Source organism: Pristiophorus japonicus, chromosome 3 (genome assembly GCF_044704955.1).
Source record: "Pristiophorus japonicus isolate sPriJap1 chromosome 3, sPriJap1.hap1, whole genome shotgun sequence".
Lineage (NCBI taxonomy): Eukaryota > Metazoa > Chordata > Chondrichthyes > Pristiophoridae > Pristiophorus > Pristiophorus japonicus.
Window position 1 is genome coordinate 16,499,073 of NC_091979.1, and position 17,327 is coordinate 16,516,399.

At 51.6% G+C, this 17,327-nt stretch overlaps 1 protein-coding gene across 4 annotated transcripts in view; it reads left to right on the forward strand.

Annotated features, from left to right (window-relative positions):
- The window catches only part of cfap65 (cilia and flagella associated protein 65), a 282,488-nt gene that overhangs the window by 218,272 nt on the left and 46,889 nt on the right, over positions 1-17,327 (forward strand). For 3 of the 4 annotated variants that reach the window (XM_070875227.1, XM_070875229.1, XM_070875228.1), the window contains one exon: positions 15,063-15,422. In XM_070875227.1, the coding sequence (XP_070731328.1) occupies positions 15,063-15,422 (360 nt within the window). Of the gene's footprint in view, positions 1-12,106; positions 12,274-15,062; positions 15,423-17,327 lie in introns of those variants that run through there. The other variant, XM_070875230.1, reaches the window with a different exon arrangement.

Genomic DNA, 17,327 nt, shown 5'->3' on the forward strand with positions numbered 1-17,327 from the left:
GTCAGCTTGGATGGAGAGCTCATCCATCCGTCTGTGGAACGGCCTGACCTCCTCGGGGCACGCTCCATGTGCGGGCGCCCAATCCCCAGTCAGGACACATTTCTTTTTCGGATAGGAGAGGGTCTCTGTTGGTCCAGATTTTGATCTGGCGGGATGTGATAGGGGAGCCTACGGTGTCGAAAGCCTCAACGGCCATGACCATCTCTGCGCTTTGCTCAGATGCCGTATGGTGTAATCATACGCAGCCAGCGTGAGAGCCCATCGCTGTATGCGAGCTGACGCATTGGCATGGACAGCCTTGCTGTCGGACAACAGGGATGTTAACGGCTTGTGGTCCGTTTCTAACTCAAACTTCTGCCAAAAAGGTACTGGTGCATCTTTTTCACCCCGTAGACACATGTGAGTGCTTCCTTTTCAACCATCCCGTACCCGCTTTCTGCTTGGGAGAGCGACCTGGAGGCATAAGCCACAGGTTGGAGTTGGCCCTCACCATTGCTCTGCTGCAACACGCACCCAACCCCATAGGATGATGCATCGCATGTCAAAACCAATTTCTTACAGGGGTCGTACAGGGTCAATAACTTATTAGAAAAAAGCAGGTTCCGCCCCCGATTGAAAGCCCGTTCCTGACAGTCCCCCCAAAACCATTCGCAACCTTTACGCAGGAGCACGTGTAGCGGCTCCAGCAATGTACTTCAGTTCGGCAGAAAGTTCAATAGTCCCAGAAATGAACGTAACTCTGATGTGTTGCCGGGCCTGGGCGCGCGACGGATCGCCTCCGTTTTGGATTCGGTAGGCCGGATCCCGTCTGCAGCAACCCTCCTGCCCAAAAACTCGACCTCTGGGGCCAAAAACATACCCTTGGACTTCTTTAGTCGCAAGCCTCCCCGGTCCAGTCAGCGTAGCACCTCCTCCAGGTTGCGGAGGTGTTCCTCGATGTCTCGACCCGTGATTAGGATGTCATCTTGGAATACGATTGTTCCAGGGATGGATTTAAGCAAGCTTTCCATGTTCCTCTGGAAGATGGCGGCCGCTGAACGAATGCCGAACGGACACCTGTTGTAAACAAACAGCCCCTTGTGCGTAGTGATGGTGGTCAGTAGCTGGGATTCTTCGGCCAGTTCCTGGGCCATGTCGGCTGAAGTGAGGTCCAACTTGGTGAACAGCTTGCCACCCGCCAGCGTGGCAAAAAGATCCTCCGCTCTCGGAAGCGGGTATTGGTCCTGTAGTGACACTCGGTTGATAGTGGCCTTGTAGTCGCCACAAATCCTGACTGAGCCATCCGCTTTAAGGACAAGAACGACGAGGTTTGCCCAGTCACTGAATTCAACAGGTGAAATTATGCCCTCTCTTAGCAGCCTGTCCAACTCACTCTCAATTCTCTCATGCATCACACACGGCATGGCTCTGGCTTTGTGGTGAACTGGTCTGGCGTCCGGGGTGATGCGTATCACTACTTTGGTGCCCCTAAAAGTCCCGACACCTGGTTGAAAAAGTGGCTCGAATTTCTGTAGGACCTGTGAGCATGAACTTCGCTCCACAGATGAAATGGCGTGCACATCCCCCCATTTCCAGTTCATCTCGGCTAACCAGCTCCTCCCCAAGAGCGCGGGACCATTCCCCGGGACAATCCAGAGTGGCAGCGGTTCTCCGATCCATTGTGTGTGACCACCAAGTTTGCACTGCCTAGTACTGGGATGATCTCTCTGGTGTACGTCCGTAACTGCGTGTCAATGCATTCCAATTTGGGCCTGTTAGCTTCGTGTGGCCATAGTTTTTCAAATTGTTGGGCACTCAAGTGACTGGCTGGCTCCTGTGTCCAGCTCCATGCATACCGGGATGCCATTTAATAGAACTTTCATCATCATAGGTGGCGTTTTGGTATACGAGCTGTGGACATCTGCCACATGAACCCTCTGGACTTCAGCGTCCATAGCTGGGCCCCAAGCATCTCCCTGCCTTGCAGACCCCTCGTCTGGTTCCTCTGCCTCGTAAACTAGCCTCGCTATGAGCTTTCTGCACAGTCTGGCCAGATGTCCCTTGAAGTTACAGTTTCTACACATAAATTGTTGAAACTTACAGGTTCTCGCAGTATGTCTGCCACCGCACCTCCAGCATGAGCTGAGATTGTTGTGAAGAAAGGAACTGTTAACAGGCATTCCTCTCTGATTGTCTCTTTGATTACTCCTGAGCACTCTGTTGGTGAGTGTCAATGGTCCCATCCCAGGACGCATTGTCCCTTGTGATGGCGTGAATTGCCGATCCCCCTGCCATTGTCTCTGTTGCTGGCCCGCCCTAGAGCCTGTTGCTGCCTGGGCGGTGTCGAATTGCCCTTGCCTGCCTGCGGGGTTCTGCGTCTCGTTAACAATGTTAACTCCCTGGTCCATCGCCACGTTGGAACCAGGGCTGCACGCATAAATTATCTTGGTCTCCTCTTCCCCTGCCATGAAGGTCTAGGCTATCAATGTTGCCCTTTCCAAAGTCAAGTCCTTGGTCTCAATAAGCTTCCTAAAAATCCTGGCATGACCAATGCCCTCAATGAAGAAATCCCTTAACATCTCCCCCCTGCAGGCGTCTGTGAACTTACAGAGGCTGGCCAACTGCCGAAGGTCCGCAACGAAGTCCGATATGCTTTGTCCCTCCCGACGCCGGTGTGTATAGAACCGGTGCCGGGCCATGTGTATACTGCTCGCCGGTTTGAGGTGCTCACCAATCAGAGTGCTGAGCTCTTCGAAGGACTTGTCCGCTGGCTTCTCGGGTGCGAGCAGGTCTTTCATCAGCGCATACGTCTTGGATCCACAGCTGGTCAGAAGATGCGCCCTCCGCTTGCCAGCCGCTTCCTTTCCCAGCCAGTCCTTCGTGACAAAGCTCTGCTGGAGCCTCTCAACAAAGTTGTCCCAGTCCTCACCGACACAGTACCGTTCCTCTGTGCTACCGGTGGCCATCCTCGTGGGTCGTTGATTCCCGTTTCTCGTCGCCAAATGTGGTGTCCTTGCACCCTGCTATAGAATCACACGAGGCATGTACTGCAGACAAGGTCACTTTGTGACCTGAACCTTTATTCCCAGGACCGCCGTGGGACCTCCCTTTATATACCTGGATGACCAGGTGAGGAGTGTCTCCCACAAGTTCACCCCCTGTGGTCAAAGTGTGCATTACTCAGGTGTATACAGTGTTGTTACATAAAGGTTACAGTTGTGTGAAGGTTACAAACATGACACTGCCCTTGACCCCTCCAGGGCATCCTCTCTCTCTCCAGCACTGTGACATTCTCCTTAACCAATACTGCAATCCCACCACCTTCCCTATCTTTCCTGAACACCTCATATCCAGGAATATGTAAAACCCAATCCTGCCCTTTTTGGAGCCAGGTCGATACTTCCACGAACATAAGAACATAAGAAGTAGGAGCAGGAGTAGGCCATTTGGTCCCTCGAGCCTGCTCCGCCATTCACTAAGCTCATTGCTGATCTGATCTTGGCCTCAATTCCACTTCCCTGCCCGTTTCGTGCGTTTACACACATGCAGAGTAAACCTGTCTTAGACCTTCTTGTATTCTGTCTTAGTCTGACTCCAAATGCTATCTGTCTCCCACTATCCTTTCTAATGCAACCTCCTCGTGCCCACCCCCCTTCAATAATCACTGTCAAAGCTCACAAATGCATAATCGCTATTTTGGGGCATGATTCCAGAGAGAATACACCTGTGGAATTGTACCGCAGCAAAGATTTAGGGGCCGAAATTTCCCTCCTCTCGAAATGGGGCGCACCTATAGATCTTTAAGTGTTCCGTACGCCCCACTGCATGGGGCGGACACTCCGGGGAAATTCAGCTCTGTTTTTTTTTGGAGCGGAGCGGATGTGGTGTTGTCAGTGGGGCGGAAGTGCGGGCGGATTGGAACGGCCACACTTGCGAGTCATCAGCGCGTCGCGGATGTGCTGGGTCGCGTTGACGTGTCACAGTGTCCTCCCCACTTCAGTTAAAGGGGAGAGCCGCTGCGAACTTCGCAGCCGCTTTAGTGGAAAACACTGGGCCACCAGGGAGGGTTTCGGCCGGGCCAGCAACCCGGTACTCAAGAGGTGGTGCCGGGCTGCCTATTGGTGGCCTGGCTGAACCTGTGTCCACCATTGTCGGGCCCTGGCAGTCGGCCGACAATGGAAATAAAATGGCGGCCCGGGCAGTGCGCCCTCCCCTTTAAGGGCGGATGCGCCCACCCAGCCACAAGAAGCTTTCCGCCGGTCGGGGAAAGCTGTCGGGGGCGCCGAGCAGCGGCCAATCCACTCCCGCGGGGCAACTTCCCACGTGGGGTGGAGAGGGGGGTCGCCGCCTATCGGTAAGGGGTCGACGGGCCAGCAACACGGGCGGAGCGGAGTCGTTCTCCGCCAGGAAATTCCCGAGGGCAATTTGTAAAAATGGCGGACTCTCTGCGCTGACCGAGCGCTGAGTGCTTACCGACCCGTGGCCGTCTCTTTGCGGCAGTCACGGCTCTTATAGAAAGGGACAATTTCTGCCCCTTAAAGTCTTCTGGAGAAAATTGGTGGGAAAAAAGAAACGTTGGGGGTAAATTTAAGCCGCAGAAAACGGGTGGATTGGCGTCAAACCCGACCACATCCCGCCTCCAATCTCTGGTTTTAACCGAGGCGGGACGGATCGGCGAGCAACTCCCCTTCCAGGAGGCGGGTTGGCGGTTTAGATATTAGCATGAGGCTGTGTGCCTCATATTTAACCTGCCTTCCAGGTTTAACCCTAACCGGCCGTGTTTCCCAGGTCTTGGGGAAATCCGGCAGCTGGGAGGCGAGGACTGCTTCGGAAAAATGTAAGTGCATTTACAGCACCGCTTGTGGGCCAGGAGTGCTTCCTCCCAGCCCACCAAGCTTACCTACCCGCCATCTGTCCCCCCCCCCCCGCCTCGGGGATTAGACTTCCCCCGCCCCCCACCCCGCAATGCCAAGAATACCCCCGCGATTGGACCCTTACTCCACCCCCTGTGATCAGACATCACCCCCCCCCCCCACCCCAGAAATTGAGTCTCCCTGCCACCCCCCACTGCCCCCACCCCCTCCCAAGGATCAGTGACCAGCTCTCCACCCCGCAGAATCCAGACCCACGCTCCCACTAACTCACCTGCAGGCTGCTTACCTGCTCCTGACCTGCGACCTCACCCGTTAACCGGGTTGGCATCTGGACGAGGTACCTGCTTGAAAGAAAAACACACACATGCTGTGGAGTTAAAAACTCCAGCACATCCAAGGTTCCCAACCAAAACTCCCCCCTCCCCTCCCTCCCCCCAGCCCGCCCCCCGCTCACAAAACTCATCCCAGTAAATATCGAGGCCATTGGCTTTGATTCTCCGGGGGAGAAATCGGGGTCAATTGCACCTCCCGCTAGTGCTAACGACTGCCACTAAATTTGGCGGGAGCTTAGCGGCGGCACTACGGCCTTGCGCCCCCATCACCTGCGCCCGGAGATCGTGACATCCTCAACGCGCGCATCGCTCATGGTAATGCTCCGGCACCTAAATAGGGTATCGCCCCCCCTCTTGAAGCAGCGCCAGAGGGGTCCGTCTACCCGGCGGCGTGTCGCTCCTGACAAAAAAAACCTCCCGTTTTCTTTTCTGCTCTGGTGCCGCTTTGGATCGCAAGGTCGGTACCGCGATCGCTCAGCTCGGCGCTCTACTTGAGTGGCGGGCTGTTTACGCGGCACCCTTACTCCCCCGCTGCCGAGCCACGCGCCCCACTCCCGCCTCAGAAAGAAAGTAGAGTGCTTGATTTACCCCAATTTATCGCGAGATACGAGAACTTCTGCACCTGATTTACACATCAATAATGCTGAGCGCCATAAAGCTCTACGTTATTTTGCCCAACAAAAGTCTGGGTCAATAAAGCGCAAGGCTCAAAACGTCAACCAGTGAAACACCAGTTTATCGTGCTTGGTACATTTCACGGACCAGGGGCTCGATTTTACACCTTTGTGCAGATCACCCAAAAATGGGCGTTATTTCCGGTGTGGGCGGTAAATACGGGTTTTCGGATCGCCAGCTTGTCGCCCATTTTCAAACCGCCTAGTTTCCATTTTATAAAATGGGCGTTACCGCGAGCAATCTGAAATGGGCGTTAGCGTTAAATCTCTCTGAGCTTCTGCCATAAAGTGTCGCCGCCCTTAGCAACGGCATGGCAACGCTCGATTCCCGTGATTCAGGAGGTCAAAGGTCATCATTAATTGCACATAAGAGGAGACAGTTAGAGGGAGTGAAGGCATGTGTGGGTGTGGTGTGGCTGCTTTGGGAAGAAGGAGGGAGAGTTTCGAGCTTTATAGCAAATTGTGCCAAAACACTTGGCTGTTGCCAGCCAGATATTTTCCCGAATTTGGTGCCTATAATGGAGAGAGTGGAGGAGGCGACACAGCACACTGTGGAGACTGATGCTGGCGAAAGCAGTGAGATGGGAGAGGAGCAAATTGGAGGACGCAAAGGAGCGAGGAGGTTCTCGGACGAGGCTAATGCCTCCCTCATGCAGGAGGTCGAGTCACACTGGGGTGATTTGATACAGGGAGGGCGTGGGAAGCCCACCGCAAAGGCCTACCAGAGGATATGGGCCGAGATAGCAGAGGTGGTCTCATCGGCTACCAACGAGGTGCGTGAAGGCAACCAGTGCCGAAAGCGATGGAACAACCTTGTTGGATCTGCAAGAGTAAGTATGACATTTATTTACATGTACTTATGCATTTATAAAATTTGATTTGTAAGAGTCATGAGTGACTATTGATAAGTATGGAAGAACTCCACAAGACTGAGTACTGTGAGCTAAAACTGATGTGACGTTAGTCTCTTTAATACAACTCCAGAGTGCCTAAGCAGCATGGCAGACAACCTTTTATACTCCCTTCCACGAGGTGTGCAGGTGACCCTTGGATCTCCAAAAGTTACACCCTCTAGTGGCAAGTCTTACACAGTTACAATGTTTACATAACATCACTCTCCCGCCAAAGTCTTTGATACACATTATTTACAAGTTGAGACGATCCGGGGCCCTACGATCCCTGGTTGATCGTCTGAGTTCAAACTCTGGCTTGGGTGAGTTGGTCGGACAATTGCTGCATTGCGGCGCGGCTGGTCTGACAGGACTGTTGGGAATGGTGGATTCATCCTCTTGATTGACAGCGAGGTCGATTGCTGGTTGGGTGTGTGTTGGTGGATCGATGATGGTGATGTCCTCTTCAGGTTGTTCCTGGTTGTCAGTGAAATGCAGTTTGAACTAATCCAAATGCTTTCTGCACGTTTTTCCATTCAATAGTTTGACTATAAACACTCTATTCCCCTCCTTGGTCAAGACAGTGCCAGTGACCCATTTAGGACCATGACCGTAATTCAGGACAAACACAGGGTCGTTAACATCAATGTCACGTGATACAGCCGCGCGATCGTGGTACATGTTTTGCCGGTGTCGCCGGGTTTCCACATGATCACTTAGATCCGGGTGGACTAGGGAGAACCTGGTTTTGAGTGCTCTCTTCATTAACAATTCTGCAGGGGGAACCCCAGTGAGCGAATGGGGTCGCGTCCGGTAGCTGAGCAGAACCCGAGATAAGCGGGTCTGCATGGAGCCTTCCGTCGCGCGTTTCAAGCTCTGCTTGATAGTTTGGACTGCCCATTCCACTTGACAATTGGATACGGACTTAAACGGGGCAGACCTGACATGCTTTTATGCCATTGCAGGTCATAAACTCATTGAATTCCGAGCTGGTGAAACACGGTCCATTGTCACTGACAAGGACGTTGGGCAAGCCATGGGTGGCGAACATAGCCCGGAGGCTTTCAATGGTGGCAGTGGATGTGCTGGCTGACATGATTACGCATTCAATCCATTTAGAGTAAACGTCCACTACAACTAAAAACATCTTTCCGAGAAAGGGGCAAGCAAAATCTACGTGGATCCTGGACCACGGTTTGGAGGGCCATGACCACAGACTCAATGGAGCCTCCCTTGGTGCATTGCTCAATTGTGAGCACGTGTTGCACTGGTGTATGCATGACTCTAAGTCCGAGTCAATGCCGGGCCACCAAACATGCAACCTGGCTATAGCCTTCATCATGACAATGCCTGGGTTGGTATTGTGTAGGTCCCTGCCTTTTTTTGGCAAAACCACGTGATTACCCCATAAGAGACAATCCGACTGGATGGACATTTTTGCGTTGGTGAAATGGCTTAATTTCATCTTGCATTTCCCCGGGAACGTCCGACAAGCTCCCATTGAGGATGTAACTTTTTACAAGTGATAGCACAGGATCCTGGCTGGCCCAGGTACTGATCTGGCGAGCAGTAACGGATCACCCCTTGCTCTCAAAAGCATCCATGACCAGAAGCAAGTCCGCGGGCTGTGAAATTTCCACCCCGGTAGTGGGCAATGGTAGCCGACTGAGGACATCAGCACAGTTCTCCGTGCCTGGTCTGTGGCGGATGACATAGTCATAGGCGGACAATGTTAGTGCCCATCTTTGGATGCGGGCCGAAGCATTGGTGTTCACACCTTTGCTTTCTGAAAACAGCGAAATGAGAGGTTTGTGGTCAGTTTCAAGCTCAAACCGAAGTCCAAATAGGTATTGGTGCATTTTCTTAACCCCATATACACATGCTAACTCCTCTTTCTCGACCATACTGTAGGCTCTTTCAGCCTTAGACAGATTTCTAAACGCGTATGCAACTGGTTGAAGTTTGCCCGATAGATTGGCTTGCCGACTCCGTACGAAGATGCATCACAAGCTAGCACTAATCGTTTACACGGGTCATACAGTACAAGTAACTTATTAGAACAAAGTAGGTTTCTGGCCTTCTCAAAGGCTGTCTCTTGAGATTTATCCCAAATCCCGTCGTCACCCTTACGTAGCAACATGTGCACCGGTTCCAGCAAAGTGCTTAACCCGGGTAGAAAATTACCAAAATAGTTGAGGAGTCCCAGGAAAGAACGCAGCTCTGTCACATTCTGTGGTCTGGGTGCATTCTTGATGGCCTCTGTCTTTGAGTCCATGGGTCTGATGCCGTCTGCCGCAATCTTTCTCCCCAAAAATTCAACTTCTGGTGCCAGGAAAACACACTTGGAGCGTTTCAGCCTGAGTCCCACTCTGTCTAGTTGACTTAGAACCTCTTCCAGATTTTGCAGGTGTTCGGTGGTGTCACGACCGGTGATCAGGATGTCGTCTTGAAACAAAACGGAGCACGGAACCGATTTCAGCAGACTCTCCATGTTCCTCTGGAAGATGGCAGCAGCTGAGCGAATCCCAAAAGGGCACCTGTGGAATATAAACAGTCCTTTATGCAAGTTGCTGCACGTCAATCTTTTTGAAGATTCAGCCAGCTCCTGTGTTAGGTCCAACTTGGTGAACGACTTCCCCCCCCCCCCGCTAATGTTGCGAACAGGTCATCCTCCTTGGGTAATGGGTACTGGTCTTATAACGAGACCCGGTTGATTGTTACCTTGTAGTCTCCGCAGATTCTGACTGTTATATATGTAAACCTGTAGATACCTGGTTTAACCACCAGAGGTCTCATCCCCTGGAGTCCCAAGGGATCCCACAATCCCTTGGGAGCACCTGTACTTAAGGAGGCCTCAGAGGCTGGAGAGGCATTCTGAAGACCTGCAATAAAAGACTACCGTCACACTTTACTTTGAGCTCACAGTATCTGGTCAGACTGTTTATTCAATACATAACACTGACCATCGCTTTTCAACAGCGAAACAATCGGACTGGCCCACTTGTTGAACTCGACTGGCGATATGATTCCCTCTCGTTGAATTCTGTCCAGTTCGATCTCGACTTTCTCCCTCATCATATATGGAACCGTTCGAGCCTTGTGATGAATGGGCCTTGCATCGGGGACTAGATGGATCTGCACCTTGACACCTGTGAAGTTGCCGATACCTGGTTCAAATAGCGACGGAAACTTGCTCAGCACTTCAGTGGCATCATCCACTGAAGATAGTGCTTTGATGTCGTCCCAGTTCCATCGAATCTTTCCCAACCAGCTTCTGCCAAATAGCATTGGGTTATCGCCTGGTACAGTGATAAATCATGCACAGCTCCATCATACGATACCTTAACAGCCACACTGCCAATGACTGGTATGAGCTCTTTGGTGTCGGTGCGCACCTTTGTCTGAATCGGGCTCAGTTTGGGCCTTTGTGCCTTGTTGCCCCACAGTTTCGCAAAAGCCTTCTGGCTCATAATTGACTGACTCGCCCCCGTGTCCAACTCCATTGATACCGGAATACCATTCAATTTGACTTTCAGCATGATGGAGGGCTCTTGGTGGTGAAGGTATGTACCCCATACATTTCTTCCTCGAGTTGCCTCTCTTGTTTGTTCTGCGTGATCCGCGCTGGATCGATCATCCTCTGCCGACTCTGCCACGTGGTGAGTCGTAGCACTCTTGCACATTCGCTGGAGGTGCCCCATTGTTTCACAGCCTTTGTACACGTAGTGCTTGAATCGACATTAATGGGCTCGATGATTACCCCTGCAGCGCCAACATGGTGCTAATGGATTTGCATTCATGCCCGATGGCGGACTCTGAGTCATCCTTGGTCTTTCAGCTGCAGACGTATAAGCCCTGCTATATGCAGTTATGTCTGCCAGCGATGTTATTTTATGCACAGTACTTGCTGGTGAGCTTTGATGCTGGGAAGATATCTGTCTGGTATTATTGCTCGTGGATATGAATGCCTGGGCTATCGTGATGGCCTTGCTTAGGTCTAGGGATTCGGCAGACAGCAACTTGCGAAGAATGACCTCATGGCCGATGCCAAGCACAAAAAGGTCCCGCAGCATTTCCCCCCAAAATCCAGCAAATTCGCAAGTTCCCAGGTCTCAGGTCAGCGACATAACTCACCACGACCTGGCCCTCGGCGCAGTGGTGCATGTAGAAACGATACCTGGCCATTAAGACACTCTCCTTCGGCTTGAGGTGGTTCCGAACCAGAGTACATAACTCTGTATATGTCTTCTCCGCTGGTTTCTCCGGTGCTAGCAGATTCTTGATGAGGTCGTATATTGTGGACCCACACACGGTGAGGAGAATCGTCCTGCGCTTGATCGCTTTATCGTCCCCATCCAGCTCGTTGGCCACGAATTACTGGTCGAGACGCTCAACAAAGGCTTCCCAATCATCACCCTCTACAAATCTCTCTAAAATATCAATGGCAGCCATGACTGTGTGAAAGTTCGTAATCTGTTACTCGTCGCCAATTGTTAAGTATGGAAGAACTCCACAAGACTGAGTACTGTGAGCTAAAACTGATGTGACCGTTGTCTCTTTAATACAACTCCAGAGTGCCTAAGCAGCATGGCAGGCAACCTTTTATACTCCCTTGCACGAGGTGTGCAGGTGACCCTTGGGCCTCCAACAGTTGCACCCTCTGGTGGCAAGTCTTACACAGTTACAATGTTTACATACATAACAACTATCATCAGATGTGAGGTCTTTCACTTTTACTAGGAATGTTGTACTCAAAGCCTGCGGTCACAGTGCACGTCTTTAGGCAAAGAATGATAATTATCATAATAATCATGATTACATCTGTCGGTTATGTGTTGTCTCCGTCTCTGTGACAGTACCTAGCAATGATATCACGCAATTATCTCATGCAATGTCGTCCTGTTACCTTTTACAGAAGAAGCTATCGAGGAATAGGTCCGAGCAGAGGCGAACGGGTGGGGGGGGGGGGGGGGCACTAGTCATCAGCGATCTCACTGACATTGAGAAGCGGGTGCTGACACTAGAGGGGAGCAACCCCCGGATGGCTACGGACGCATCTGAAGTGATGCCACATGAGTAAAGTATACACCATTGCGTGATGTAAAGTCAATAGATGCCACACCCACTCATAGCCAAACAATAATACATGATAGATGATTTCTAAAAGTGTCCTATAAATACTGCTGGCCTCATGAGAATCATTGCAATGCTGAATGTGTTGATGGTCATGAAATGTGATGTCTGCGATGATTTTGAGAGTGGTGGTGCTTTTGTCGTCCATATGCTGTGTGTAGCTGGACTCACCTTGTGACCCTAGCACCCACTTCTCCTCTAATAACCTCATTTGTATTTTGCAGCTCAGCCAGCAGCGCGTCCCAAGGCAAGACCACAGAGGCCAGAAGGTGGGGGCGCGGGGCCGGACTCGCCGAACGATCCTATATCTGCTGCTGAGGAGCTCCGATTCTCGCCCATCAATCAGCAGGGTCTGTTCACCATGGATGAGAGTGCCGACTTTGAGACACCTGCATTGCCAGGCTCCAGAAGATATTCCACCCCAAGGCCATCTAGTGCCCCTCCGGCCATTCCCACCTCCACTCTGGAGGTACCAGGCCACAGGGCATCCCATTTGTCCCCAGGGCGATGCCGACCCCGCGGAGGTTTCGTGGACGCTGCAGGTCTGCTCCATGAGTGCCATATGACAGCGGAGAGATGGTACAGTTGTACACAAGGACTGTTGATGTAGGTGACCAGATCCTAGAGGCATTGAAGGGCAGCATCCTGACAGCTGGCCAGCATCTCTGGCACCATGACTGAGTACGTACCGCGGATAGCGGAGGCCCTGGATGCGATAGCCAGAAATACTGATGGCACAGGCCTCCCAGTGGTACCGGAGCGTGGCGCTCCACCCCTAGGCTCCGCCCCAGTGTCAACGACATATGAGAGGCAGGAGCACGATCCTGTTTCTGCATCCGATAATGTTGCCACCTCGGTACCCCCCATTTCCAGATCCGTGCGACCACCGGCTCTGTCTTCATCCCCCCCAATGAGGTACCGTCTGAGGAGCTCCTCGGCCAGGCGGCATGGAGCGAGGAGGGGAAGGGGTAGAGGTGGGGAGAAAAAGGGGAGGGGGGGAAGGAAAGTGAGGTGCATGTCCGCAGGTGATGGCTTTGTTATATCTCCATCTTAGTGTATGCAATTTGTTGGAAGGTATGGGGGGAGGGGGCCACCCTGTTGATTTGCATTTGTGTTGACCATTTGATTGATGTCAATGTTCTAAAATGTAGGGTGTGGGTGGGCTGTTTTTGCCCGTGATACATGTGATTTCAGACCAATGGTCGTATTAAATGTTTTTTATTCAACATAACCTTGTTGCGCATTGTCTCAGATAGCTGGACCGTTACACACTGGTCATTCCTTAACCTGAAAGGGTATAATTACACTTAACTTGAATCAACTTAAACTTTAACTGTCACCAAGGTGATGCCCACCACTGATGCCTGAGCTGCACACACAGCAGTGTGTCAGCTTTGTCAATAACAGCAACGTTCTTTCAGGCAAATCGCTCATTTATGAGCTGCTGACATAAGAGTCTTGCAGCTATGTAGCCACCACGGGCCCTTTCCTGCGGTCTGGAGCCTGATTGTCTGACCCGAGGTCAGCGTCCAGCCCCTCATCCGCCTCTTCCTCTCTCTCCTGAGGTGGACCATCAGTCCCTTCTGGCAATTCTTGTCCCCTCCTGATAGCCAGGTTATGCAGCATGGAGCACACTACCACGAATTGAGCTACCTGATCAGGGTTGTATTGTAGCTTCCCTCCTGAGTGCTTCAGGCATCTAAAGCGCTGCTTAAGCACGCTAATTGTTTTCTGGACCACATTGCGTGTGGCTCTGTGGCTCTCGTTGTATCACTTCTCAGCCTTGGTGTGGGTGTCACGCAGGGGGGGTCATCAGCCAGGTGGCTAGGCTATATCGTTTGTCACCAAGCATCCAGCATTGACCTTCTGACTGACTGGTAAACATGTCAGATACAGTGCTCTTACGCAGGATGTGAGCCTCATCGAAGCTACCCGGATATTTGGCATTCACTGCCATAATTATCTGGTTGTGGTCGACAACTAGTTGGATATTCAGGGAGTGAAATCCTTTTCTGTTGCGAAAAATCTCTGGCGATGTGCGTATAGTCGATTGCTCTCTGTATCTTGGGGAACTTTGCAATTCGGAAGAATGCTCCAGCCCTGTCAGTCTGAGCCTCCGTGATCATAGGGAAGTTGATAAAGTCCATCGTATGCGCGTACAGGGCCTCCGTGACCTGTCTAATGCAGCAATGTGTGGCATGCTGAGACATAGGGGAAATGTCGACCTCAGAGGCCTGAAAGGAACCGGATACATAGAACGACAGTGCCACGGTGACCTTGACCTCGATGGACAGTGATGTCCTGAAGGTGCTGGCAGGCTGCAGATCTGTCCTGATGAGCTGGCATATCTCACTGATAACCACTTTGTGGAAGCGCCGTCTCCGAAGGCAGTTGTTCTCGGACAAGTCGAGGTAAGACCTGCTTCTCCCTGTAAGTGCGCGGGGTGTATGGTCTGGTCCTCCTATCAGTCTGGCACGTCTTAGATTGGGTACATAATGCTGTGGATTAGACGTTGTGCCATTTGCACTCTACAGCATCTGCATTGTAATCGAAGCAAGCTGAGAAATTGCTGGCCCCATTCCAATAAAAGTATAATGCCGATTATTCACAAGCAATAAATTTCCCCACTAAGACACCTATAGTAAAACCCAATCGTCCACAGTATGAAAAGATGTCTGTTCAGATGGTCACATCACCTGAGAAGATCTCCAGAGTACATCCAAACTCCCCCAAAGTTGAAGCAGCCTTTTCAATGAAGCGACCTGCGATTTACAAAATGGCGTCTACACCGCTGTGGTTAGTTCAGAACAGTTCAACTTTTTCAGAGCGGCTTTTTTCGGCGAGCGTGATTGTGGACGATATGTGTGCGAGGTGCTCAAAGTGACGCTGGGCGATATACTGGGCGTTAGTTTCGGCAAATGCGATCTTTACGACAAAAAAAAGTGGCGATCGGTATTAATTTTTCTCAGCGTTACGTACATGGCGAAAGTAACGCTCAGCGATACGTGTCTGAGAAATGGGCGTCAGTTTCCACTTTGTGGCTAAATGGGCGATATCTGGGCATTACACCTCACTTCAGCGTTAAAATGGATGTTAAGTGGGCATTATGCAGGCAAAAATATTGGAAAATCTAGCCCTATGTAAAACCTGTTGGCTCTTTTGTCTTCTGTTTTGTCCAAGGTGTCTGCAGGAAGACGTCCACTTTCAGCGTGTACTGGTTGCAGGAATGGCCGAACCCATCCCTTATTACACGCAGTTCTGGAGCGAGGAAGGTGAAGAGCTGGCTGTGAAGAAGCAGAAGATCGAGGAACCTGAGGCGTTGAGCACTGATGCTGGTCAGCGGCAGGAAGTGGACAATGTCCAACTAACAATAGACAAAAGCGAGGGGAGCTCGACTGTATCAGAGAGCACAGACCTCCATCAGGACTTTGACGCGGCCGCTGCTGAAATGGATGAAGAATGGCTGGCAGAGAAAAGGCAAGATTCACTGAGTGCCATCCGCGTGGAAGAGCAGCTCGCACGGAGGCAGCGCCTGAAAATGTAAGTAATCACTGCAAAGAAAGATCAAGAGTTTTGGATGAAGTGCTTCACGAGTACTGCCGAGTCCTTCCCTACCTCTGCTGCACCCTTCCCTATCTCTGTAGCCCTACCCCCTCCAGCCCTGCAGCCGTGACTCAGTGGGTAGCACTCTCGCCTCTCAAGTCGTCCCATTTCCAGAGACTCGAGCACAGAAATCTAGGCTGACACTCCAGCGCAGTACAGAGGTGCCGTCTTTCAGATGAGACGTTAAACCAAAGCCCTGTCTGCTCTCTCAGGTGGACGTGAAAGATATACTATGGCGCTATTTCGAAGAAGGGCAGGGGAGTTATCACCGGTGTCCCGGACAATATTTATCCCTGAGTCAACATCACTAAATTATCTGGTCATTATCACATTGCTGTTGTGGGAGCTTGCTATGCACAAGCTGGCTACCACATTTCCTAGATTACAACGTTGACTACACTTGCACTTCAAAAGTACTTCATCGGCTGTAAAGTGCTTTGGAATGTCCTGAGGTCGTGAAAGGCTCTATATAAATGCAAGTCTTTCTTCTTTCAACCCTCCACGGTCTCTGAGCTCCACTAATTCTGGTCACTTGCATATCCCCGATATTCATCACGCCACCATCAGTGGCCGTGCCTTCAGCTGCCTAGGCCCCAAGCTCTGGAACTCCCTCCCTAACTCTCTCCGCCTCTGCACCTCTCTCTCCTCCTTCAAGACCCCCTTTAAAACCTACCTCTTTGACAAAACTTTTGGTCACCTGTATGAAAATCTCCTTGTGTGGCTTGGTGTCAAATTTAGTTTTATAACACTCCTGTGAAGCGCCTTGGGAGGATTTACTGCGTTAAAGGCGCTATATAAATGCAATTGTTGCTGTTGTACAGGACTGACTGACACAAAAGAACAACAGGCAGAGGCAATTTGCGTGCGACTTAAAAGGGGAACTTGGGAGGTGGTGATGTTCATTTGTACCTGCTGCTCTGCTCCTTCGAGCTTGTGATGGTTGCGGGTTTGGGAGGTGCTGTCATAGAAACATAGAAACATAGGGGTCAAGTTTTGGCGCGGCCCCGCGAGTCACGGCTGATTTCCGCGCTCAAAACCGCGCCTAAAACTTACCTTGTTATTCTCCCCGCTGCTGGAACATTCCAGGCCCTCGGCCTAGCGCAGCACAAGCTGTGGAGGGCGGAGCCAGGTCCAGGCGCTGAAAACAGTGCCAGGACCTCTGCACATGCGCGCTAGAGTGTGCGAGCATGTGCAGTAGCTCCAGGCGACCGAGGCTGTGTGGGAGTGGCCCGAAGCATGCCGCCCCTAGCCCTGGCTGAATGGGCTCACTGGGGCGGTGAAGATCGACTGGACCTCCCTCTTCTTCAGCTCCTGCTCCGGCTCCCCCATCCCCACCATTGAGCTCCTGCTCCCAGTCCGGCTCTCTCTCTGCCCCCCGCCCGCCCCCCCCCGCCCCCACTGGTTCAGCTCTCCCAGTCCGGCTCTCTCATAGAAACATAGAAAATAGGTGCAGGAGTAGGCCATTCGGCCCTTCGAGCCTGCACCGCCATTCAATGAGTTCATGGCTGAACATGCAACTTCAGTACCCCATTCTTGCATTCTCGCCATACCCCTTGATCCCCCTAGTAGTAAGGACTACATCTAACTCCTTTTTGAATATATTTAGTGAATTGGCCTCAACAACTTCCTGTGGTAGAGAATTCCACAGGTTCACCACTCTCTGGGTGAAGAAGTTTCTCCTCATCTCGGTCCTAAATGGCTTACCCCTTATCCTTAGACTGTGACCCCTGGTTCTGGACTTCCCCAACATTGGGAACATTCTTCCTGCATCTAACCTGTCTAAACCGGTCAGAATTTAAAAAGTTTCTATGAGATCCCCTCTCATTCTTCTGAACTCCAGTG